The 27,798-nt window shown below is 42.3% G+C and overlaps 1 protein-coding gene across 13 annotated transcripts in view; it reads right to left on the reverse strand.

Moving 5' to 3' along the window:
• Nucleotides 1-27,798, reverse strand: part of adgrb3 (adhesion G protein-coupled receptor B3) — a 368,383-nt gene that overhangs the window by 216,561 nt on the left and 124,024 nt on the right. For 11 of the 13 annotated variants that reach the window (XM_071394473.1, XM_071394478.1, XM_071394470.1 and 8 more), the window contains exons 3-5: nt 9,450-9,560; nt 4,681-4,842; nt 1-118 (exon numbers count right to left, since the gene is read on the reverse strand). The exon at nt 1-118 is cut by the window's left edge and continues 47 nt beyond it. In XM_071394473.1, the coding sequence (XP_071250574.1) occupies nt 1-118; nt 4,681-4,842; nt 9,450-9,560 (391 nt within the window). The remainder of the gene's footprint in view (nt 119-4,680; nt 4,843-9,449; nt 9,561-27,798) is intronic. The other 2 variants (XM_071394475.1, XM_071394479.1) reach the window with 2 other exon arrangements.

Raw genomic sequence — 27,798 nt, forward strand, 5'->3', positions numbered from 1 at the left:
TCACAGGCTCTCCCTCCATGTTGGGGCGGGGCACACATCCTGTTCCTAGTGCGGTGGCCACGCCCACACGTAAACGAACACAGGCTCCATGGTGACCACTCCTCCCAGACGCCATGCACTGTAGGACATAGGGCAGAGGTCAGAGGTTAGGGGTCAAGTAAAAGGTTTCAACTTTATTATTCCAGGGAAATAATTTGTTTTGCAGCAAGATCATGGTACACAACAGACATAAAATAAACGGTTTCATTGCTGTCGCTGTTTCTGCCACATGACACGATTTCATCAATAATTATCAGCAAAACAGAAAGCACATATATGTAGTCCAACCAGTGAGCTTTACCCTGAATTACCACAAAGTAGTAATCATGGGGTCGTGGGACCACGTGAGGCTTCCATCTTTAGGAAGTGAAATGAGTTTGACCTGATATTGCTTCTTTGTAGTAATTCATATCCACATACTGCTTGCTGATCTGCCAAGCAGATGTACCAGCTTACAAAGAACAACATAGTATTTCTAAGAAATGGCCGACATCTAATACTGTGTCAGACTAGACTGTTTGGCGCTTCTTAGAACTGTCCCAGAATGGCTTCTCTATCACCTGGGATAAAACATAATCTGGTCACCGGTGTGTTAAGAGTGCCAAGTTATCCTGCCAAGTGGCATATCCCTCCTTCAACGCCTCTGATTGCTTCATGAAAACGCAAATCCCGCTCAAACATTGTTAATTAAAATCAAAGTCCCAATCGCACATGAGAAAGAGAAAGAGAGAGAAAGAGAGAGAGAGAGAAAGAGAGAGACAGTGGGATGGATGGGGAGAGTGTATCTCTTCTGTGAAGGATCAACACCATATTCTAGGATCACAAAGTCAGCCTTATAATGAAGAGCTTTTGTCAGATAGGGCTCCCGAGTGCTCCTGAGTGGTGCTGCGGTCTAAGGTACTGCATCTCAGTGCAAGAGGTGTCACTACAGACCCTGGTTAGATTCAAGGCTGTATAACAACCGGCCGGGATCGGGAGTGCCATAAGGCGGAGCACAATTGGCCCAGCGTTGTCCAGATTAGGGTTTGGTTGAGGTAGGCCGTCATTGTAAATAGAATTTGTTCTTAACTGAATTGCCTAGCTGAATAAATAAAAATCGGGCAAGGCTGGAGTTCTTTAGTTCAGTTAGAGATATAATCAGAGTACAGGTTGAGCTACAAGTCTGGCCCTGTGTTCCAAGTTGCTCCCTATATAGTGCACTACTTTTGACCAAATGGCACCCTATTCCCTACGTAGTGCACAACTTTTGACCAAATGGCACCCTATTCCCTACGTAGTGCACTACGTTTGACCAAATGGCACCCTATTCCCTACGTAGTGCACTACTTTTGACCAAATGGCATCCTATTCCCTACGTAGTGGACTCCTTTTGATCAGAGCACTATGGGTCCTTGTCAAAAGTAACGCACTATATACGAAATTGGTTGCCATTTGGGACGTAGCCTGTGCCTCCTTCCTTATTAAAGGACGTATAATTGAAATCAGTGTTGGAACATTGAACAAGTCTTCTCTGCAGTGCAATAAACTATTTACAACTGAAAAGGTGGAATTATGTACAACTTTTTTTGGCCGTTTGCAACAAATTGGTATTAAAATACCATCTCTAAATTGGGTAACGTTGCATTTGAATAATTCTGTCATCAAGGTGCTCTAGTAGTGAACCTCTAGTGAGGATTGATGTGAGACAAACTGCTCCACTGTGACAGCATGCTGTGTAGCACTGACACTTTACTTGAAAGAGACCGACATAAGGACTTCCTAACATGTTCATAAGCCATACATAACGCATTAATAAGCAGTTGATTTTCTAAATGCTATATCAACTTCCATCAACAACCACCAGTTTATTTGTATTTTTATTTATCTGATTTTCCTCTGTGTCAAATTCTAAACGTTTAAACAGTCTTATAAATCAGAATACTTCTTTGTTTGGTTTCATTCTAGAATCATTTGAAAGGAGGAGGTTGTTTTGACCTGTCCTGCACCGCTCCTTCCTCTCCATGTCCTTGTCATGTTTCCTTTTAAACTCTCATCATATTGTTTTGTATTATCTTCTGTGCAAAAAAAAAAACCAAGTTGATATTTGCTTTGTCTTGTGGTTGTTGACATAAGCATGAATGCAGCCAGTATGTATAGGTTATGAATGTGTTATAAAGTCCTTGTGTAGTGCCCTTCAAGGAAAATGTTCCCTGCATGAATTTCTGTCCTTGAAAACTATTTGACTCAGACAAACACAGATTTCAATATTTCTGCTGTCGATTTGACTACATTACTGGCCTGAAACAACGGCACATTACTTCCAGAGAAAAAGACAGTTTAGCCTATTAGCCTGCTGCCAAAGCCTCACCAAGGGGGAAATAACGGATTATTTGGAAGCACTATCACTTCTGGTTCTCTTATTCCTCATTTCATTCCAGGGGGACACCTGGGGTATATGGCTCTGTTGGCTGACTGCTTCAATTATTGTTTCTGAATGGAAGAGGGTGATTCATGCAGTTCAGCTAGCTACCAGAGCTTGTTGGGACAGTTCAACTAGCTACAAGAGCTTGTTGGGTCAGTTCAGCTAGCTACCAGAGCTTGTTGGGACAGTTCAGCTAGCTACCAGAGCTTGTTGGGTCAGTTCAGCTAGCTACCAGAGCTTGTTGGGACAGTTCAGCTAGCTACAAGAGCTTGTTGGGTCTGTTCAGCTAGCTACAAGAGCTTGTTGGGTCAGTTCAGCTAGCTACAAGAGCTTGTTGGGTCTGTTCAGCTAGCTACAAGAGCTTGTTGGGTCTGTTCAGCTAGCTACCAGAGCTTGTCGGGTCAGTTCAGCTAGCTACCAGAGCTTGTTGGTCAGTTCAGCTAGCTACCAGAGCTTGTTGGTCAGTTCAGCTAGCTACCAGAGCTTGTCTTGTCAGTTCAGCTAGCTACCAGAGCTTGTCGGGTCAGTTCAGCTAGCTACCAGAGCTTGTTGGTCAGTTCAGCTAGCTACCAGAGCTTGTCGGGTCAGTTCAGCTAGCTACCAGAGCTTGTTGGTCAGTTCAGCTAGCTACCAGAGCTTGTTGGTCAGTTCAGCTAGCTACCAGAGCTTGTCGGGTCAGTTCAGCTAGCTACCAGAGCTTGTTGGTTCAGTTCAGCTAGCTACCAGAGCTTGTTGGTTCAGTTCAGCTAGCTACCAGAGCTTGTTGGTCAGTTCAGCTAGCTACCAGAGCTTGTTGGTCAGTTCAGCTAGCTACTAGAGCTTGTTGGTTAGTTCAGCTAGCTACTAGAGCTTGTCGGGTCAGTTCAGCTAGCTACTAGAGCTTTTTGGGTCAGTTCAGCTAGCTACCAGAGCTTGTTGGTCAGTTCAGCTAGCTACCAGAGCTTGTCGGGTCAGTTCAGCTAGCTACCAGAGCTTGTTGGGTCAGTTCAGCTAGCTACCAGAGCTTGTCGGGTCAGTTCAGCTAGCTACCAGAGCTTGTTGGGTCAGTTCAGCCAGCTACCAGAGCTTGTTGGGTCAGTTCAGCTAGCTACCAGAGCTTGTCAGGTTAGAAATGGTAAATTAAAATGGTTTGGAATAATGTCTTGCCCTCTTGTCTGATCCTTGAGAAAACTGCCAACCCTACACTTAGTCATGACACATCTTAATGTGGACTACGTCTGACTAAATGTCAGAGAGCTGCTCACATGAATTTCTGATTAGCCGAAGGGGGTGAAACCTTTTACATGACTTTGTGCCTAAATGTAATTTCAGAGACACTTTCCTCCACATAGAAGAATGGCTCCTAAAATTCCCTGCAAATCAACAGATGTAAAAACACTAACATTAGTTTGACAGCTGCTGTTGAACACAGGGATATCTACACACAGTAGACACACACAGAATATGGGTCTCTTCTCCACAATTCAGAAGGTAATACATCACAAATCATCAAGAATAACCAATGACTGTCTTGTGTAGGGGAATGCTGTTTTTATGAGAAAATACTGAATGTCCCCTTCTGCCAAAAAACGCAACAACTGTCCACAGTGTAAGACGTCATAACATTCTAAAGACCCCAGAGGAGCAAAGTACATCAACTGGACCAACAACCCAAAAATATTAGGTACCAGACTAAGTATGCAGAAATCTAGGCAACATTTCATCAATTCAACTACTGTAACAGCCTACATCGAGATACATATGTCTTGCAGTATAATTGTACAGATACTGCAATATATATACAAATATACCACTAACCTTGACCTTCAAGCAAACACACTGAACCCTGGAGACACAAACCAGAATCTACAATTCCCTAATCTCCATAACATGCAAAACTACAGAACTACATCACTGTCAATCATTTCAGGAGTTGTGGTGAAATGACTTATCATTATATGGGAAGAGATGGATAACATAGACAACACTTCTGCAAAACACCGTGACATGCACAAAGAGAAGAAAGCATCATCAGATAATAGATGTCTAACAATAATAATAATAATAATACATTAAATAAGAATATTAAGTAATAAGAATATAACCAAATAGACTAGTTAAAAGGTCAAACTAAACAGTAACAAAAACATTGGTTTGATGGTCAATTCAAAGCAAGCACAACAATGCACACATAGAAAAATGAAGGGTGAAGGAGAAAGACGTTATAACAAGTAAAGTAATAATGCTGCAGCTATTACTACCTGGACAGGGGACAGTGTTATTGCAAACCCTTGACTCTCTTAAAGGGCCGCTGCAGTGAGTTCCGTACGGTGAACCACATGTTCTTGTTCGCACCTGCGACCCTTGGCCGCATGAAACTGAGCATGAGCTCCACTGGGACCACTCCTCTGCACCAGATTCACCTGTGTAGAGGGAGAAGGGTGACACCAGTTAAATGCAGCAACACGGTCACATGATCAGCCCAGGGGGTGGGGCTACAGGGGGCAGGGCTATACTGGGGTGGAGCTTTGTGCTGGGGTGGGGTTTCAAGGTAGAGCAATCGGGGAGGAGTTATTCGAAACCCGAAGCTACGTTAATGGGGAGGGATATTAACCTAGTTAACTTTAATATTTAACTAAATAGACATGTTTTACCTTCATGTGATCTTTGATAAATGATTAATAAGAGACAAGACCACGACTCTGTTGGTCATTGGCCCCATATCTCTTGATCCAGTTCCTTTGACTTCCCATTCATCATTTTGTAAGTGTTGTTGTATTGTGATTGCAGGGAACAAGAACCTTTATGACTAGTAATTGGTCAAAAAGCTGTTTGTTCAAAAACCTTGTCTGGCTCCCCTGAACGGAGTCTCAAGTAGAAAAAAAAATCTTATTGTGTCATAGTAAAGTCCCAAATGGTTTGGAGGAACTGTACAGATGGATCATAGTAAAGTCCCAAATGGTTTGGAGGAACTGTACAGATGGATCATAGTAAAGTACAAATGGTTTGGAGGAACTGTACAGATGGATCATAGTAAAGTACAAATGGTTTGGAGGAACTGTACAGATGGATCATAGTAAAGTTCCAAATGGTTTGGAGGAACTGTACAGATGCATCATAGTAAAGTACAAATGGTTTGGAGGAACTGTACAGATGGATCATAGTAAAGTACAAATTGATTGGAGGAACTGTACAGATGGATCATAGTAAAGTTCCAAATGGTTTGGAGGAACTGTACAGATGCATCATAGTAAAGTCCAAATGGTTTGGAGGAACTGTACAGATGGATCATAGTAAAGTCCAAATGGTTTGGAGGAACTGTACAGATGGATCATAGTAAAGTTCCAAATGGTTTGGAGGAACTGTACAGATGCATCATAGTAAAGTCCAAATGGTTTGGAGGAACTCTACAGATGCATCATAGTAAAGTTCCAAATGGTTTGGAGGAACACTACAGATGGATCATAGTAAAGTCCAAATGGTTTGGAGGAACTCTACAGATGCATCATAGTAAAGTTCCAAATGGATTGGAGGAACTGTACAGATGCATCATAGTAAAGTTCCAAATGGTTTGGAGGAACTGTACAGATGGATCATAGTAAAGTCCAAATTGATTGGAGGAACTGTACAGATGCATCATAGTAAAGTCCAAATGGTTTGGAGGAACTGTACAGATGGATCATAGTAAAGTACAAATGGTTTGGAGGAACTCTACAGATGCATCATAGTAAAGTACAAATTGATTGGAGGAACTGTACAGATGGATCATAGTAAAGTCCAAATGGTTTGGAGGAACTCTACAGATGGATCATAGTAAAGTCCCAAATGGTTTGGAGGAACTGTACAGATGGATCATAGTAAAGTACAAATTGATTGGAGGAACTGTACAGATGCATCATAGTAAAGTTCCAAATGGTTTGGAGGAACTGTACAGATGGATCATAGTAAAGTCCAAATGGTTTGGAGGAACTCTACAGATGGATCATAGTAAAGTCCCAAATGGTTTGGAGGAACTCTACAGATGGATCATAGTAAAGTCCCAAATGGTTTGGAGGAACTGTACAGATGCATCATAGTAAAGTCCAAATGGTTTGGAGGAACTGTACAGATGGATCATAGTAAAGTACAAATTGATTGGAGGAACTGTACAGATGCATCATAGTAAAGTTCCAAATGGTTTGGAGGAACTGTACAGATGGATCATAGTAAAGTCCAAATGGTTTGGAGGAACTCTACAGATGGATCATAGTAAAGTCCCAAATGGTTTGGAGGAACTCTACAGATGGATCATAGTAAAGTCCCAAATGGTTTGGAGGAACTGTACAGATGCATCATAGTAAAGTCCCAAATGGTTTGGAGGAACTGTACAGATGCATCATAGTAAAGTACAAATGGTTTGGAGGAACTGTACAGATGGATCATAGTAAAGTCCAAATGGTTTGGAGGAACTGTACAGATGGATCATAGTAAAGTCCAAATGGTTTGGAGGAACTGTACAGATGGATCATAATTGACACTAAGCATTTGTCAGATTTAGTCTGAAGCACATTTATTCAAAGATCACAGCAAAGCTCCACATCACAGGCCCCAGTGTTACTTCTGATCACAATAAGGGATTTGGCCATTTACCTGACTAAAAGGTGTAACATCATTTCATCTTCATCTTTCATACTGACACATGCATCAATAAAACCAAATCAAAGGTTTCAAAAAGCTCTATAAAATGTAAAAGAACATGGTTGCATGCAAGAAGGACATCTACTGGTGCAATAAAAGCTGAATGGAGAGTTAGTTAAGGAGAAGTCTAGTGTGGATCCCACAGCAGTGTTACATCACTACAGTCTACACTGCAGTTTCCAAGACAACCAGAGAGGATCTAACTCCAACCCATATTAATTAGTGTTTGGTCACAATTTATGAAAAGTTTTTTTTTTTTTTGCCAGTTTATATTTTTCATAAGAGTACTAGGGAAACGAGAGGGAAGAAAAACTCCCCTTTTCATTTTATTCAGAAGATCACAGCTTGTTGCATGGAGCTTGTTGCGTGGAAGTAACATTCACAGTGCCAGTTTGCATTGGGTTCATAAAATACTCTTTTTCCAAACAGCAGAATGTGACAAAAGGTCTGCTGGTGTGTCACACTCCTGTTATGACATATTTTAACTGTTGATACTGAATATTTAAATGTACACTGGTCACCTGTCTCTAGAACCATACAGTCAGATAAAAAGGTTGTTTCTAGAACCTAAAAGGATTCTTCGACTGTCCCCATATGAGAACCCTTTGAAGAACCCTTTTTGGTTCCAGGTAGAAACCTTTCGACAGAGGGTTTTACATGGAGCTCAAAAGGGCTCTACCTGGAACCAAAAGGGTTATCCTATGGGGACAGCCAAAGAACCCTTTTGGAAACCTTCTTTCTAGGAGTGTATACAAAGTATACCAGTTTAATTCTTAGAGGTACAACTTCATACACTGATTGTATATAAACACATGTGGAGTGAATTTGCTTATGTGTGTGCCGTTAGGTGGTAATTCCCAATAACAAAAGCATTGCCTTATTGACAGAGAATGTCAACAATGCATCAGTATGTCCTGGGTGAGGCCTTTCAATGCAAAAATATGATCACGTCACAAATCCAAAAGCCATGAAATGCTGAATAAATTGAATAAATGCTAACATTGGTTACGCTAGCACCCTTGGCATTGAGCTAAGTAGGTAGGGTGAATAGAACAATCCAAGATAGCTTAGTTGTGTGTTAGAAAGCAAGAAGACAACGTTCAAATATTTGGATTACAGTTTAAGATGTACGTGTGATGTTCAATTTCAACGAGGCTTTATTTGCATAAGAGATTTGGACATTTCAGCTCTGAATACATTTATATGTAATTGAAATCTTATGAAGATTTCCCTCTGTATTGTGTCACTAAGCTGCAGTATAATAGGACTGATATAGATTGATTCAACCCAATAGGGATATACTGTAAACCCTATTATATATAATTGGTCTGATCAGAATTATAATAGACTTTGAAAGGTGGATCAATTGGTAAGATGAAGCAGTACAGGGAGAGTCAATTAGACAATCTAAGAATGGAAGAACTGAAGAGCAAAGTGATGGGGTCCATAAGAGATAAATAACACACTCCCACAGCGTGTTGGAATGGAGACATGCTGTTAGGATTTAGTAAACAACAAAGTGGATTTGCAAATTAAAATGAAAGTAAGGCAGGTGTGTTGATTAATGTCACAGATTTAAAAGTAACATCAAATGAGGTGAAATTGGGTTAAAAAAAATTGAAAGCGAAACAAACAATTAACGGAACCCAGAAACATGTATTTTTTTTTAAACGAAATTAGAAAGAAAAAGGGAAAAAAATAGAAAAAAAAGAATTGTCTTTATCGCAGTCCATTTGGATTGAGCCTAGAAACCCTCTATATGGACCTGGAGAAGCAATAACGATGCTTTTCAATTAATTTATATCCTTCTGCAATTTTTGAATGGATACAATCATCACTATATTTTAGTATATTCGACTGGTTTAAGTTAAGATTTTTGTTTATCTTACATTAAACATTATTTATCAAACCCATTTTTTATTCAGTATGCGTTTCACTCTTGCCGAAGGCAGTAGGAGTTGTCGATGAAGGACATTTTTCAAATGTTATTAAGCACACTTTTAAGGATATTATTAACTGTGACAGGGCACAATTTTACCTACCCTTTAATATTTGAGAAACGAGTAATGCACTTGCCAACTCGCTGTGTAACAACAAATGAACAGAGACCCAGGGAGCCCAATTATAGTTGTTATTCTAAGTAAATACTCAAAGGGAACAGGAACATTTGTCTAGTGGGTTTTAATGTGAATAGCAACAGAAGAAGGAGGAGGTGGTAGGAGGTTAAAAAATACAGAAACATTGTCACCTAAAAGGTGCAGCACAAGAAAGAGCATGCAAGTAAGTGACTTAGATGAAATTAAGTTTATAGTTAACAAAATAAAAGGTGAAAGAAACATAACTATTGTATTACCAGTTTGTGCCATAAATTTAGCAGATTCAGCTTGCTCCTGCAGGGCCTTTGTGTCAAAGACTGATCTGGGCCGCTGACTTTTTACAGTATGTTCGCCGATCATTCCATATTCTAGAGACAGAATAGAGGTTCAATGAAAGCTAGGCTTTAACAGTAGAAATCTTCCAGAGACAAAAAGAATACGTTTTACAAACTGTTTTTCAAAGATAGATGCGTAGTAGAAAAACTGCAGTACTGTACATGGCTAGAAACAAAGACCATACAAGAGTAAATATGTAGATGTATATTTAACTTGTCATTTTTACTTTAAAGCATAAGAAGGAACAATGCATCGTATTTATAACGAACGTGGGGTGAGTTGGGAGTAGTATTAATTGACTTTAAAAGCACAGCTTAAGACACATAGCATACATGCAAATATAATAAGCCCACATCGGTTTTAATAAGACACTATTACTTTCATAGTCCCTCAAGCCCCCCTCCCTCCCTCCCAGTCCCTCCCAATCCCTACCACCCCCCTCCCTCCCTCCCAGTCCCTACCACCCCCCTCCCCCCCTCCCTCCCTACCCAATCCCTACCACCCCCCTCCCTCCCTCCCAGTCCCTACCACCCCCCTCCCTCCCTCCCAGTCCCTACCACCCCCCTCCCCCCCTCCCTCCCTACCCAATCCCTACCACCCCCCTCCCTCCCTCCCAGTCCCTCCCAATCCCTACCACCCCCCTCCCTCCCTCCCAATCCCTACCACCCCCAAACCACCCCCCCAAGAAAAGAACGAAACAAAATGAAAGTAAAAATGTGTAAGCTATCTGGAAGCCACAGAGGAGAGGGTCAGGGTCATGAACATAACATGATACTATTGATCCACAGTTTCTTTAACAGATTACAGACATTTTGTTTTTGTAATTAGTTGAGCTCAGTAGAATATTTGTCCATCCCAAATGGCACCCTATTCCCTACATAGTTCCCTATGGGCCCTGGTCAATAGTGGTGCACTATGTAGGTGATAGGGTGCCATTTTGGACACAACCTTTGAGTCTGGGAAATCACTTTATAATAATTTAACATCATAAGTTCTATTAACTGACAAATGTATTCTGAGCTGTCTGATTATAATTGTTACTCCCTTTGTTGTTGTCCATTAATACATGGGTGATGCGACATGTTTGGCCGCATAGATTTTTAGTCCCGGTGAAGGGGTGTAACAAATTTCGCAACAAATGTCATTTTTTTATTCAAAAACTTGACTAGCATGCCGACGCAAAGATAGAGTATGTGTTTTCTTCAATCCGTTTGGAGTAGTATGTACTGCAGGGATATGTGTTACACAACAGATACCTCACATGGCAGGGGTGTGTTAGTACTGTGGAGTAATCCATACATACAACATCGTCTGTGAGGATGTTTGGGGTCATATTGTCTGGAGTAGTGAGGATGTTTGGGGTCATATTGTCTGGAGTAGTGAGGATGTTTGGTGTCATATTGTCTGGGGTGGTGAGGATGTTTGGAGTCATATTGTCTGGGGTGGTGAGGATGTTTGGAGTCATATTGTCTGGAGGAGTGAGGATGTTTGGAGTCATATTGTCTGGAGGAGTGAGGATGTTTGGAGTCATATTGTCTGGAGTAGTGAGGATGTTTGGGGTCATATTGTCTGGGGTGGTGAGGATGTTTGGAGTCATATTGTCTGGAGGAGTGAGGATGTTTGGGGTCATATTGTCTGGAGTAGTGAGGATGTTTGGAGTCATATTGTCTGGAGTAGTGAGGATGTTTGGGGTCATATTGTCTGGAGTAGTGAGGATGTTTGGGGTCATATTGTCTGGAGTAGTGAGGATGTTTGGGGTCATATTGTCTGCATTCTCAGATCTAATGCTGTGTTTCTCCCAGTAGGTAATGTACTGTATGTGTGATGGGTATGGGTGGGCAGTGTCAAAGAGGAGAGAGCACACTGACTGGAACTAAGTACCAGTACAACACAGCCATGCTTTTGATACTAATCGGGAATCACAACAGAACTAGCATTAATCCAAAACCAAGAACCACTGAGTATTGAAAAACCAATATAAAGAACCCCTTTCAGACTACTAGGCCGAGCCAAGCTGAGCTGCACTGTGCTGGCCTGGTTACTCATCCTGGTTACTCATCCTGGTTACTCATCCTGGTTACTCATCCTGGTTACTCATCCTGGTTACTCATCCTGGTTACTCATCCTGGTTACTCATCCTGCCGTCTCCATAGCTGATGGAACCGTGCAGGAACGGACAATGTGAGGGGGAAATACCAGAGCCAGCACAGTAAGGTTCAGGCACTGTGAAAGAGTATAGGTTTCCATATCTGGTTCACACTGCTGTTCTGATGAGGCGGCCATTAGTACACATTGTACTGAAACCAGTCATTGGCAGAAGGTAACCTGGAGAGTTAATAACCGGGACGTGACTGTTATCACGATGATTAATGATCACCGCTATACACCAGGACATGTCACATACATAATGTATATGTTCCTGATGTCTCAATGCTGTCTTAAATGGTCTCTGACACATTTCTAAAGAACCAGGAAGGAACATCGATGGGGAATGTTGCCCTTGACTTGAACCAAGTGGGTGAAACAGCTTGATGTGGGTGTATGTTTTCCCCGGCAGCTTGACTGCATCCTCCTGTTCCAACCTGTTTGATTCAATTTCAATAAACACATTATAAAGTCTGACTAATCGTGGGTTGCTAAGGGTTTCCTGGACTACATCCATCATCTTTAAAGACATCTAGAATATTAAGGCACCTTGAGGTAACGTTCTAGACTGAACACATTCTTCCTCAACAGGTTATACTAAAGGACATTGTTAATACAATTAAATCAAAGTTATTTCACTAGCACTTCAGCATAACCTCATTTTTAGAACGGGGACTCGATTATATCATTCAATTCACTTGTAATAAACCCCAAAATCACCCAACACTTGGGGAAAATCCTCACAATGAACTCTTGACTTGGAGAAAATGAGTTCGTAAATAACTACTTTTAGTGTTCTTATATTTTAAGTCCCTGATCTCTGTCTTTAGTACTTTGTGTATCATGTCAATCAGGAACAAAACATGATGATGTATTTTTACTGTCTCACATTTGTTCCTTGTGACGGCTTTTTGTGCTGGAACATTCTGTTAATATGATGACGAGTAGAGGAAACAACACTACACAAGCTGTGTGTGTGTGTGTGTGTGTGTGTGTGTGTGTGTGTGTGTGTGTGTGTGAGCTCCAATGCCTCGTCAAAACCACATCACATCAATGGTTTTCAAAGAGTCTGGGTACGATGGACTGAACCACATCTCAGGAGAAGGAGATGGTCCCCACACACAATGAACTGAGTTACCTCTGGTGATGAATGGTGATAGTCACTATCTAGATTAAAGTCTGACCAGACCAGGCCAGACACCTAGCTATCGGAACATTGTCCCAGATACTTGATGGGAATGGATCTATCTCTCTCTCTCTCTCTCTCTCTCTCTCTCTCTCTCTCTCTCTCTCTCTCTCTCTCTCTCTCTCTCTCTCTCTCTCTCTCTCTCTCTCTCTCTCTCTCTCTCTCTCTCTCTCTCTCTCTCTCTCTCTCTCTCTCTCTCTCTCTCTCTCTCTCTCTCTCTCTCTCTCTCTCTCTCTCTGCGCCTTACTCAGACAATAACCCTATCCCGAAAAAGCAATGGACTGAGCCATCTTTTGCTCCCGCAGCTTACAGATGATGATGTGTTGCTTGTAGATTTATACGCTATTATATATTGTGAAAGGTTAGCAGTGCATCAATACAGTCCAGGTAGGTAGGGGAGAGCGAATGGAGCAGAGCGGAGCAGAGCACAAAGCAAAAACAGGGTACCATGGAAATGTGGTGCAGCATAAGCACAGTGAGGTAGAATTGAAGAGCAGGCGCTGCACAGTAGTCAAGGACCAAGATATTTAAAAAAACATGACATCCGATGCCTGTGCTTAAAGGGCTGGATCAGACAAATTACAATTTGAACTCGTTTTATGGATAACTAGCAAATCATCTGTGGATCTGCAGTACGGGGTCAGCGGCCCAAAATATGGCTTAGTAGTGTATTTAACATTATCATTGTTGCATGAAAACGGATGGGAGTGGATGGATTTTCCTGTTAGCATTCTTCAGGTAGCTCACCTACATCGACTCACTTCAAACCGTGTTGTACAGCAACGTGCTGCCGTTTTAAGGTTGTATGTATTTACACCATTTTCAACAGTATCGCTATTAGCTAGGGGTCAAAGTACTTTGAAAAGAAGCAGGTTTGTTATTTACAGCGGTGGCATATACTGTACAATGGTAGAGAAGTCATTATACGCCTACATAGATTTCTAGTCCCAAAGTCAGTAATGACTGAATAGCATGATGACATCTTAACATCCACTTCAGAAGACAATACATCCATGAGCCAAGAGCCAGCAAAAGAGAAGTATTGTCACGAAGAAAAGAAAAACGCTCACACAGAGATGGTGATGGCTGGGAATGCTATTAGCTAAAATAATCCACTTAAATCTGTCTTCAATATTGCACAGCAGACCTGGGTTCAAGTACTATTTGAAAACATTTCAGACACTTGATCTCTGCTTGACTGAGTTGGCCTGGCTTAATAGACCAACAGAATAGTCCCAAAACTGCAAACCTCATCCACCTAGCCCCTAAAGGCAAAGGCAAATGCTGAAAGTATTTTCGAAAGATTTCGAATAGTATTTCAACCCAGGTCTGCTGTACAATAAGTAATCCGTTACCTGATTTCACATGCAAATCCCTAGTAGTAACCGAAGGTTAACCTGAATGACACGAACAGACTGGCAAAGCATGGTGTGTTTTCCAAATGGCAACCTATTCCCTATATAGTGCACTTCTTTTGACCAGAGCCCTTTGGTACACTAAATAGAGAAAAGGGTCCCATTTGGGACACGGCCATGGTTTACAGTCCTGAAGATGGTACAGCACAACATTACAGTTGTTACTGTCTGCGTCCATTAATAGTAGAGGTGAGAGGAGAGACGGAAGAAGTGCTGACCAGGAGATATGTTTATGGTGGCTCTCAGTCAGGATCTTATAATGTAGGTGTGACTGTGCTATGAAGATACATCTGTACTGTATACAGGGAGTTGATTGGGTGGCATTCAGGAAAACCCCTCACCTTTAATATTGCAGATAGGTTGTGGCTTCCATCAATTGTCTGCATCATTTCCAATCCCCCATATTTTTGGGGGGGTAAATATACATTTCATATATATATATATATATATATATATATATTTTTATATCTTTTGCTTTATTATTTTCCCCTAACCCTACCACCCCTCCCCTAATTGGAGGAAACTAATGGACAACAACACTTAGGCTTCTACTTCCTGCTTATACATACTATATCCATTTTACAGACACAGTATATTTTACATTAGTTATCTTTTGTTTGTTTTTAGTCCCATCCTTCAACTACCCTCAACCCTCCCATCTATCTCTGAACACCATCACGTTTTGATTTCTATTTGCCATATATATATCAACTGTGCTGTTTCACAAAAGTTCTGAACCTATGATCGAATGATTCTGACTCTTTGCAGCAAAATGTGCAGAGCAGGGATGGGTGTATCCCTCCATACACTGTATACAGTGTAACAGTCTATTGGTTGCAAGAATTTTGAAAATTTAAATTTCTTGATAATTGAAAATTTAAAAACTGAATCCAGTGTCGTTTTGTGTATCAGTTCATAAACCACATGACATGAAGGACAACCCTACCTTATTATCAGCATTCAAGGACAACCCTACCTTACTATCAGCATTCAAGGACAACCCTACATCACTATCACCATTCAAGGACAACCCTACATCACTATCAGCATTCAAGGACAACCCTACCTTACTATCAGCATTCAAGGACAACCCTACCTTACTATCACCATTCAAGGACAACCCTACATCACTATCAGCATTCAAGGACAACCCTACCTTATTATCAGCATTCAAGGACAACCCTACCTTACTATCAGCATTCAAGGACAACCCTACCTTACTATCAGCATTCAAGGACAACCCTACCTTACTATCAGTTGTCAAGGACAACCCTACCTTATTATCAGCATTCAAGGACAACCCTACATCACTATCAGCATTCAAGGACAACCCTACCTTACTATCAGCATTCAAGGACAACCCTACCTTACTATCAGCATTCAAGGACAACCCTACCTTATTATCAGCATTCAAGGACAACCCTACCTTACTATCAGCATTCAAGGACAACCCTACCTTACTATCAGCATTCAAGGACAACCCTACCTTATTATCAGCATTCAAGGACAACCCTACCTTACTATCAGCATTCAAGGACAACCCTACCTTACTATCAGCATTCAAGGACAACCCTACCTTACTATACACATTCAAGGACAACCCTACCTTACTATCAGCATTCAAGGACAACCCTACCTTACTATCAGCATTCAAGGACAACCCTACCTTATTATCAGCATTCAAGGACAACCCTACCTTACTATCAGCATTCAAGGACAACCCTACCTTACAATCAGCATTCAAGGACAACCCTACCTTACTATCAGCATTCAAGGACAACCCTACCTTACTATCAGCATTCAAGGACAAACCTACCTTCCTATCAGCATTACTTTGCGTGCCTAACACGCAACAAAGTCAAATATATAGCTATCTATGGTTTAGGTTCAAAGTGGTTCAAAGGTTATATATGTTTTGTTTTTGGTATCTGCTAGATTGGGGGCCATTTTATGTGACATGCTTTTACATGATTTTGAGGAATAAATGATGAGATCATGGCCTGTAATTTGGGACTATACCAATGATTACGGCATCATTATAGATGACTGATTGCATGGTCACAGATAAAACCATGATTACAGCATACAAAATCATTGAACGTTGATAACGGTGTTGTGGTGATGTTGAAATGTGTCCATTTGGTTTAGGGGCTAGATGTCAATATTGGATTGGCCATGATCAGTCTCCTTCAGATAACAGTGGTAATGTTTAGGAGAGGCACATAGTCATCCACACATGAATATAATGTGTAGAAAATGCCATTTAGCAGACACTTTTATCCAAAGAGACTGGGTGGTCGCAGGAATCGAACCCGCTATCTGGGAATTGCAAGTACCCTTTGCTCTAAAAACTGAGATTTTAATTTGTTTTATTTATTTATCATAAAGCTCAGTGGACATGGCTAAACAGGAAGCTCAGTGGACATGCCTGAACAGGAAGCTCAATGTACATTGCTGAACAGGAAACTCAGTGGACATGGCTGAACAGGAAGCTCAGTGGACATGCCTGAACAGGATGCTCAGTGGACACACCTGAACAGGAAGCTCAGTGGACATGGCTGATATACCCATATGGTCCTCGTATTGTTTAATGGCCTATGAATTAGGATCGCCATGACAGGGTGGATAACAACTGGGAGATTCCCTTGTTCCCCAACGTCCCTCATAGAGAACCAGACCAAAACCCTCTCTCTGTAATCCCCATTCATCATGTGACCAGGGAAGTAGTGGTAAAAAACAGATGGTTGAATCCTGAGCCTCATGGGTAAATAAGAGGGTAATTCAGAGAACAAGTGGGTTAACATGATTCCCAAAATGAAATAGATCAGTGAACTGAATGGAGTTCTACCTTATACCCACTACTTCCACACAAATACAACACGGGTCTAGACTGCACCTCTACTGCACTCTATGTCTTCTTCTTTTATTGTCTATAGCTAGCTACTGCTCTCATGTTTGACTCTTCCATTGACTTCTGTCCCAACAGCAGTTTCCCATCACTTAGCTACAGTATCTCTGTCCCAACAGCAGTTTCCCATCACTTAGCTACAGTATCTCTGTCCCAACAGCAGTTTCCCATCACTTAGCTACAGTATCTCTGCCCCAACAGCGGTTTCCCATCACTTAGCTTCAGTATCTCTGTCCCAACAGCAGTTTCCCGTCATTTAGCTACAGTATCTCTGTCCCAACAGCAGTACCTACAGTATCTCTGTCCCAACAGCAGTTTCCCATCACTTAGCTACAGTATCTTTGTCCCAACAGCAGTTTCCCATCACTTAGCTACAGTATCTCTGTCCCAACAGCAGTAGCTACAGTATCTCTGTCCCAACAGCAGTTTCCCATCACTTAGCTACAGTATCTCTGTCCCAACAGCAGTTTCCCATCACTTAGCTACAGTATCTCTGTCCCAACAGCAGTTTCCCATCACTTAGCTACAGTATCTCTGTCCCAACAGCAGTTTCCCATCACTTAGCTACAGTATCTCTGTCCCAACAGCAGTTTCCCATCACTTAGCTACAGTATCTCTGTCCCAACAGCAGTTTCCCATCACTTAGCTACAGTATCTCTGTCCCAACAGCAGTTTCCCATCACTTAGCTACAGTAGCTCTGCACTCCATTCCCCGACTGGGACGTATGGTTTAGTCCAGTCTGTTTTTAATTTCATTTACGCTGTGATTCTGTTGGGCAGAAGCTTTAAGGTAGGAGGGCCACTTCTTCATGCTGTCCGCCCCCATCCCTGGCGGTGTGCAATCACTTTCCATTCAGTCTGACTGCCTGCCTACCCTGCAGAATAGAATGGATGTGGTGGACAGAGAGAGAGAAGGATGGAGCCAGATAGCAGAGAGACAGACGTTACCATCAGTGACACTCATCTTGATACACAAGTCACATCTGTGTGTGGGTGTGTCTTCGTGTGAGTGTGTGAGTGTGTGAGTGTGTGTGTATGTGTGCGTGTGTGTGTGTGTGATATGTGAGTGTGATATGTGAGTGTGTATGTGTGTGTGTGTGTGATATGTGAGTGTGTGTGTGTGTGTGTGGGGGGGGGGGGGGGGGGGGGCTCTACCCACATCTGATATACTGTATGTGGTAGTGATTTTTGTCTAAAACACTATGTTCCATTCAAACATTTGACCAACTCAGCACTGTACAACACATTACATCACAATCATCACACATAACACATGAACTGTTAACAAGGAAGAATCTAATCACTGATCAATTGATTCATTGACTGTTGATCTACAGTCTATACCCATCACATTCCTCACTTACACAATGGCCAGATGTCAAGATGGCTGATCACAGGTAGTGAGTATCAAGATGTCTGATCACAGGTAGTGAGTAACAAGATGGCTGATCACAGGTAGTGAGTATCAAGATGTCTGATCACAGGTAGTGAGTATCAAGATGTCTGATCACAGGTAGTGAGTAACAAGATGTCTGATCACAGGTAGTGAGTAACAAGATGTCTGATCACAGGTAGTGAGTAACAAGATGGCTGATCACAGGTAGTGAGTATCAAGATGTCTGATCACAGGTAGTGAGTATCAAGATGTCTGATCACAGGTAGTGAGTATCAAGATGTCTGATCACAGGTAGTGAGTATCAAGATGTCTGATCACAGGTAATGAGTATCAAGATGGCTGATCACAGGTAGTGAGTATCAAGATGTCTGATCACAGGTAGTGAGTATCAAGATGGCTGATCACAGGTAGTGAGCATCAAGATGTCTGATCACAGGTAATGAGTATCAAGATGGCTGATCACAGGTAATGAGTAACAAGATGGCTGATCACAGGTAATGAGTATCAAGATGTCTGATCACAGGTAGTGAGTATTAATATGGCTGATCACAGGGAGTAAGTATCAAGATTGCTGATCACAGGTAGTGAGTATCAATATGGCTGATCACAGGTAGTGAGTATCAATATGGCTGATCACAGGTAGTGAGTATCAAGATGTCTGATCACAGGTAGTGAGTATCAAGATGTCTGATCACAGGTAATGAGTATTAATATGGCTGATCACAGGTAGTGAGTATCAAGATGGCTGATCACAGGGAGTAAGTATCAAGATTGCTGATCACAGGTAGTGAGTATCAATATGGCTGATCACAGGTAGTGAGTATCAAGATTGCTGATCACAGGTAGTGAGTATCAAGATGGCTGATCACAGGTAGTGAGTATCAAGATTGCTGATCACAGGTAATGAGTATCAAGATGTCTGATCACAGGTAGTCAGTATCAAGATGTCTGATCACAGGGAGTAAGTATCAAGATGTCTGATCACAGGTAGTCAGTATCAAGATGTCTGATCACAGGTAGTCAGTATCAAGATGTCTGATCACAGGTAGTGAGTATCAAGATGTCTGATCACAGGTAGTGAGTATCAAGATGTCTGATCACAGGTAGTGAGTATCAAGATGGCTGATCACAGGTAGTGAGTATCAAGATGGCTGATCACAGGTAGTGAGTATCAAGATGTCTGATCACAGGTAATGAGTATCAAGATGTCTGATCACAGGTAGTGAGTATCAAGATGGCTGATCACAGGTAGTGAGTATCAAGATGGCTGATCACAGGTAGTGAGTATCAAGATGGCTGATCACAGGTAGTGAGTATCAAGATGGCTGATCACAGGTAGTGAGTATCAAGATGGCTGATCACAGGTAATGAGTATCAAGATGGCTGATCACAGGTAGTGAGTATCAAGATGGCTGATCACAGGTAGTGAGTATCAAGATGGCTGATCACAGGTAGTGAGTATCAAGATGTCTGATCACAGGTAGTGAGTATCAAGATGGCTGATCACAGGTAGTGAGTATCAAGATGTCTGATCACAGGTAGTGAGTATCAAGATGGCTGATCACAGGTAGTGAGTATCAAGATGGCTGATCACAGGTAGTGAGTATCAAGATGGCTGATCACAGGTAGTGAGTATCAAGATGTCTGATCACAGGTAGTGAGTATCAAGATGTCTGATCACAGGTAGTGAGTATCAAGATGTCTGATCACAGGTAATGAGTATCAAGATGTCTGATCACAGGTAGTGAGTATCAAGATGTCTGATCACAGGTAATGAGTATTAATATGGCTGATCACAGGTAGTGAGTATCAAGATGTCTGATCACAGGTAGTGAGTATCAAGATGTCTGATCACAGGTAGTGAGTATCAAGATGTCTGATCACAGGTAGTGAGTATCAAGATGGCTGATCACAGGTAGTGAGTATCAAGATGGCTGATCACAGGTAGTCAGTATCAAGATGGCTGATCACAGGTAGTGAGTATCAAGATGGCTGATCACAGATAGTGAGTATCAAGATGGCTGATCACAGATAGTGAGTATCAAGATGGCTGATCACAGGTAATGAGTATCAAGATGGCTGATCACAGATAGTGAGTATCAAGATGGCTGATCACAGGTAATGAGTATCAAGATGGCTGATCACAGATAGTGAGTATCAAGATGGCTGATCACAGGTAATGAGTATCAAGATGGCTGATCACATGTAGTGAGTATCAAGATGTCTGATCACAGATAGTGAGTATCAAGATGTCTGATCACAGATAGTGAGTATCAAGATGTCTGATCACAGATAGTGAGTATCAAGATGTCTGATCACAGGTAGTGAGTATCAAGATGGCTGATCACAGGTAGTGAGTATCAAGATGTCTGATCACAGATAGTGAGTATCAAGATGTCTGATCACAGATAGTGAGTATCAAGATGTCTGATCACAGGTAGTGAGTATCAAGATGTCTGATCACAGATAGTGAGTATCAAGATGTCTGATCACAGGTAGTGAGTATCAAGATGGCTGATCACAGGTAGTGAGTATCAAGATGTCTGATCACAGATAGTGAGTATCAAGATGTCTGATCACAGATAGTGAGTATCAAGATGTCTGATCACAGATAGTGAGTATCAAGATGTCTGATCACAGGTAGTGAGTATCAAGATGGCTGATCACAGGTAGTGAGTATCAAGATGTCTGATCACAGATAGTGAGTATCAAGATGTCTGATCACAGATAGTGAGTATCAAGATGTCTGATCACAGGTAGTGAGTATCAAGATGTCTGATCACAGATAGTGAGTATCAAGATGTCTGATCACAGATAGTGAGTATCAAGATGTCTGATCACAGGTAGTGAGTATCAAGATGTCTGATCACAGATAGTGAGTAACAAGATGTCTGATCACAGGTAGTGAGTATCAAGATGGCTGATCACGGATAGTGAGTATCAAGATGGCTGATCACAGGTAGTGAGTATCAAGATGGCTGATCACAGGTAATGAGTATCAAGATGGCTGATCACAGGTAGTGAGTAACAAGATGTCTGATCACAGGTAGTGAGTATCAAGATGGCTGATCACAGGTAATGAGTATCAAGATGTCTGATCACAGGTAGTGAGTATCAAGATGTCTGATCACAGGTAGTGAGTATCAAGATGTCTGATCACAGGTAGTGAGTATCAAGATGTCTGATCACAGGTAGTGAGTATCAAGATGTCTGATCACAGGTAGTAAGTATCAAGATGTCTGATCACAGGTAGTGAGTATCAAGATGTCTGATCACAGGGAGTAAGTATCAAGATGGCTGATCACAGGTAGTGAGTATCAAGATGTCTGATCACAGGGAGTAAGTATCAAGATGTCTGATCACAGGGAGTAAGTATCAAGATGGCTGATCACAGGTAGTGAGTATCAAGATGTCTGATCACAGGGAGTAAGTATCAAGATGTCTGATCACAGGGAGTAAGTATCAAGATGTCTGATCACAGGGAGTAAGTATCAAGATGTCTGATCACAGGTAGTGAGTATCAAGATGGCTGATCACAGGGAGTAAGTATCAAGATGGCTGATCACAGGGAGTAAGTATCAAGATGGCTGATCACAGGTAGTGAGTATCAAGATGTCTGATCACAGGGAGTAAGTATCAAGATGTCTGATCACAGGTAGTGAGTATCAAGATGTCTGATCACAGGTAGTGAGTATCAAGATGGCTGATAACGGGAAGTGAGTATCAAGATGGCTGAACACAGGTAATGAGTATTAATATGGCTGATCACAGGGTGTAAGTATCAAGATTGCTGATCACAGGTAGTAAGTATCAAGATTGCTGATCACAGGTAATGAGTATCAAGATGGCTGAACACAGGTAATGAGTATTAATATGGCTGATCACAGGGTGTAAGTATCAAGATTGCTGATCACAGGTAGTAAGTATCAAGATTGCTGATCACAGGTAGTAAGTATCAAGATGTCTGATCACAGGTAGTCAGTATCAAGATGTCTGATCACAGGTAGTGAGTATCAAGATGTCTGATCACAGGTAGTGAGTATCAAGATGGCTGATCACAGGTAGTGAGTATCAAGATGTCTGATCACAGGTAGTCAGTATCAAGATGGCTGATCACAGGTAGTGAGTATCAAGATGTCTGATCACAGGTAGTGAGTATCAAGATGGCTGATCACAGGTAGTGAGTATCAAGATGGCTGATCACAGGTAGTGAGTATCAAGATGGCTGATCACAGGTAGTCAGTATCAAGATGTCTGATCACAGGTAGTGAGTATCAAGATGGCTGATCACAGGTAGTCAGTATCAAGATGGCTGATCACAGGTAGTGAGTATCAAGATGGCTGATCACAGGTAGTCAGTATCAAGATGTCTGATCACAGGTAATGAGTATCAAGATGTCTGATCACAGGTAGTGAGTATCAAGATGGCTGATCACAGGTAGTGAGTATCAAGATGGCTGATCACAGGTAGTGAGTATCAATATGGTTGATCACAGGTAGTGAGTATCAAGATGGCTGATCACAGGTAGTGAGTATCAAGATGGCTGATCACAGGTAGTCAGTATCAAGATGGCTGATCACAGGTAGTGAGTATCAAGATGTCTGATCACAGGTAGTGAGTATCAAGATGTCTGATCACAGGTAGTGAGTATCAAGATGGCTGATCACAGGTAGTGAGTATCAAGATGGCTGATCACAGGTAGTAAGTATCAAGATGGCTGATCACAGGTAGTGAGTATCAAGATGTCTGATCACAGGTAGTGAGTATCAAGATGTCTGATCACAGGTAGTGAGTATTAATATGGCTGATCACAGGTAGTGAGTATCAAGATGTCTGATCACAGGTAGTGAGTATCAAGATGGCTGATCACAGGTAATGAGTATCAAGATGTCTGATCACAGGTAGTGAGTATCAAGATGTCTGATCACAGGTAGTGAGTATTAATATGGCTGATCACAGGTAGTGAGTATCAAGATGTCTGATCACAGGTAGTGAGTATCAAGATGGCTGATCACAGGTAGTCAGTATCAAGATGGCTGATCACAGGTAGTGAGTATCAATATGGTTGATCACAGGTAGTGAGTATCAAGATGGCTGATCACAGGTAGTGAGTATCAAGATGGCTGATCACAGGTAGTCAGTATCAAGATGGCTGATCACAGGTAGTGAGTATCAATATGGTTGATCACAGGTAGTGAGTATCAAGATGGCTGATCACAGGTAATGAGTATCAAGATGGCTGATCACAGGTAGTGAGTATCAAGATGTCTGATCACAGGTAGTGAGTATCAAGATGGCTGATCACAGGTAGTCAGTATCAAGATGGCTGATCACAGGTAGTGAGTATCAAGATGGCTGATCACAGGTAGTCAGTATCAAGATGGCTGATCACAGGTAGTGAGTATCAAGATGGCTGATCACAGGTAGTCAGTATCAAGATGGCTGATCACAGGTAGTGAGTATCAAGATGGCTGATCACAGGTAGTGAGTATCAAGATGGCTGATCACAGGTAGTGAGTATCAAGATGGCTGATCACAGGTAGTGAGTATCAAGATGGCTGATCACAGGTAGTGAGTATCAAGATGGCTGATCACGGGTAGTGAGTATCAAGATGGCTGATCACAGGTAATGAGTATTAATATGGCTGATCACAGGTAGTGAGTAACAAGATGTCTGATCACAGGTAATGAGTATCAAGATGGCTGATCACAGGTAGTGAGTATCAAGATGTCTGATCACAGGTAATGAGTATCAAGATGGCTGATCACATGTAATGAGTATCAATATGGCTGATCACAGGTAGTGAGTATCAATATGGCTGATCACATGTAATGAGTATCAATATGGCTGATCACAGGGAGTAAGTATCAAGATGGCTGATCACAGGGAGTAAGTATCAAGATGGCTGATCACATGTAATGAGTATCAATATGGCTGATCACAGGTAGTGAGTATCAATATGGCTGATCACATGTAATGAGTATCAATATGGCTGATCACAGGGAGTAAGTATCAAGATGGCTGATCACATGTAATGAGTATCAATATGGCTGATCACAGGTAGTGAGTATCAAGATGGCTGATCACAGGGAGTAAGTATCAAGATGGCTGATCACAGGTAGTGAGTATCAAGATGGCTGATCACAGGGAGTAAGTATCAAGATGTCTGATCACAGGTAGTGAGTATCAAGATGTCTGATCACAGGTAGTGAGTAACAAGATGTCTGATCACAGGTAGTGAGTATCAAGATGGCTGATCACAGGTAGTGAGCATCAAGATGGCTGATCACAGGTAGTCAGTATCAAGATGGCTGATCACAGGTAGTGAGTATCAAGATGGCTGATCACAGGTAGTGAGCATCAAGATGGCTGATCACAGGTAGTGAGTAACAAGATGTCTGATCACAGGTAATGAGTATCTGGGACAAAATGAGTCCCAGCGTCTAGAACCGTTGTCATGGCTTTATGACTGTTATCCACTGACTGCAACCAGGACTAGGTATTAACACTAAGCCTATGATCTCCTGAGCCCCAGAGAGACCTCCCCTCTATGTGAGAGACATTTCATTTGCAAGTCCACCTTCAACAGTGTGTGTGTGCGGACGTGTTCCATGTGTAATTTTACTGAGAGGCAGTCAAAGCCTGGCCTCTTAGCCGATGAGGCGGATGACGGATGTGTCTAACCTTGCATGAAATGAGCCTTTACTCAGAGGAGGTCCTTATGAGCAGCTTCCATCAGGGGCTGCACATCCCTCTGTTCCTCTCCTCCGCTCCTCTCATCTCTTCTCCTCTATTCCCTTCTCTTGCCTAGCCCCAGCTCTGCCCCTGCTGGACTGACTGTCTCTCCACCTCTTCCCACTCCTCCATGCTCCTCTCCTTTTACCTCCTCTCTCTCTTCTCTTCTCTTCTCCTCCATTCCCTTCCCTGACCCAGCTCCATCCCCATGACTTTCTGGCTGACTCCTCTCCTCTCTTCTCCTCTCTCCTCTCCTCCCCCTCCTCAGCTCCCTTATATCTTCCTCTCCTCTCTTCTCCTCCATTCTCTTCCCTGGCCCAGCTCCATCCTCATGCCTGGCTGGCTGACTCCTCTCCTCTCTCCTCTCCTCCCCCTCTTCAGCTCCCCTTATATCCTCCTCTCCTCTCTTCTCCTCCATTCCCTTCCCTGGCCCAGCTCCATCCCCATGCCTGGCTGGCTGACTCCTCTCCTCTCTCCTCTCCTCCCCCTCTTCAGCTCCCCTTATATCCTCTCCTCTCTTCTCCTCCATTCCCTTCCCTGGCCCAGCTCCATCCTCATGCCTGGCTGGCTGACTCCTCTCCTCTCTCCTCTCCTCCCCCTCCTCAGCTCCCCTTGTATCCTCCTCTCCTCTCTTCTCCTCCATTCCCTTCCCTGGCCCAGCTCCATCCTCATGGCTGGCTGGCTGACTCCTCTCCTCTCTCCTCTCCTCCCCCTCTTCAGCTCCCCTTGTATCCTCCTCTCCTCTCTTCTCCTCCATTCCCTTCCCTGCCACCGCTCCATCCTCATGACTGTCTGCCTGACTGACTGTCTGTAAGGCTGTCACAAATTCAGCTCTTAATGAGAACTATTAATTACTGCTGCAGTTTGAAGAGTAGGAGCTCCCGGAATAGAGGATGGAGGATAGACGGAGGAATAAGCTACAGGGCTCCAAACGAGAAGGGAGTGATAGGGATACCTCTTCCTCCTCAGTCAGTCTGTCTGTCAGTCTGTCTGTCAGTCTGTCAGTCTTAGCAGCGGAAGCACCAGTTCTCAGCAGACATAACTACTGAGGGAGAGAGTCCACTGAAAAGTGGGTGATAAAAGTCAAGTTTATAGGAGATTGTTTATTTACAACTGGTTTCACAGACCGTTACAGACACCTCCAGGACTATTTCAAACCGTGTCTATGAAAACAAGACTGAACCTCCTGATTCCACTAAACTAAATTCCATCTGAGAACAGACATGTTGGTTCTTTACAGTTGGATTTCTGGTAAAGAGTGAGGATTCGATACCTTTTGGAGAACTGAGTGGCGAAGGTCTTACGTGTACCTGTACCGTGAGAAATAACCTGTTTTATGGTCCAGCGACTTATACATATTGTAACATTTGATTCCCCGATCTTGGTTACGGCCAGATGACTTCAGAATAGGTTTTCATATCACACACCTACACAGTCAGCAGAGCCCTGTCCCCTATGTGTCTGTAACCGATAACATCCCCACCCTGTAGGCCTGCTGCAGCTAGAGATTCAACACCAACATCTATAAAGCTGTGGTCCAACTCCACTAATCTACATAGCCATTACAGGAACCCTCTTCCATGGACAGTACCATATGCTTGGGCCTATCTAAAAAAAAGCAAGATTAGTCCATCATTAACAAAATGAGGGGGTTGCACGGAATCAGACACAATTGACCAGTGATCCCCTGAGATGCATAATTATCCATCATATTCCTCATGACCATCTGTTCATTTCCTGTCAGCTGACTCCCCTAATGTAATGACTCAACGGATGCTTCCCACATGGCACCCTATTCCCTATTAAGTGGACTTACTTATTTCAAAAGTAGCACTTACTTACTCCAAGGGAATAGGGTGCCATTTGGGATGCAAACAAATCCAAGGCCAATCAGAAAGGTGGTGCAACAACTGCATCTTGGGCTCAGAGCAGTATCGTGTAAATACGGGGAACCTAGTATAATAAGAGTGTTAAGATAAACAAATGAACAAATATAATTATTGTTACAATGGATGTGAACTACTGGACTAAGTACTTATGTACATGTCTGTGTCTTTTATCACCATTATAGTTAACAAATGATCACCAAAAAACTATAATAACAATAATGGTCCATTTCTGAAGAGAGCTAAAAATCCATTGCAGACTGAAGCTATTACTGCATCTACAGTATGTCGTTGAAGCTGAGAGAGGCTCTAAACTGTAGTTGAAGCTGAGAGAGGCTCTAAACTGTAGTTGAAGCTGAGAGAGGCTGTAAACTGTAGTTGAAGCTGAGAGAGGTTCTAAACTGTAGTTGAAGCTGAGAGAGGTTCTAAACTGTAGTTGAAGCTGAGAGAGGCTCTAAACAGTAGTTGAAGCTGAGAGAGGTTCTAAACTGTAGTTGAAGCTGAGAGAGGCTCTAAACAGTAGTTGAAGCTGAGAGAGGCTCTAAACTGTAGTTGAAGCTGAGAGAGGCTCTAAACTGTAGTTGAAGCTGAGAGAGG

This window comes from Salvelinus alpinus, chromosome 3 (assembly GCF_045679555.1).
Source record: "Salvelinus alpinus chromosome 3, SLU_Salpinus.1, whole genome shotgun sequence".
In the NCBI taxonomy this organism is placed as follows: Eukaryota; Metazoa; Chordata; class Actinopteri; order Salmoniformes; family Salmonidae; genus Salvelinus; species Salvelinus alpinus.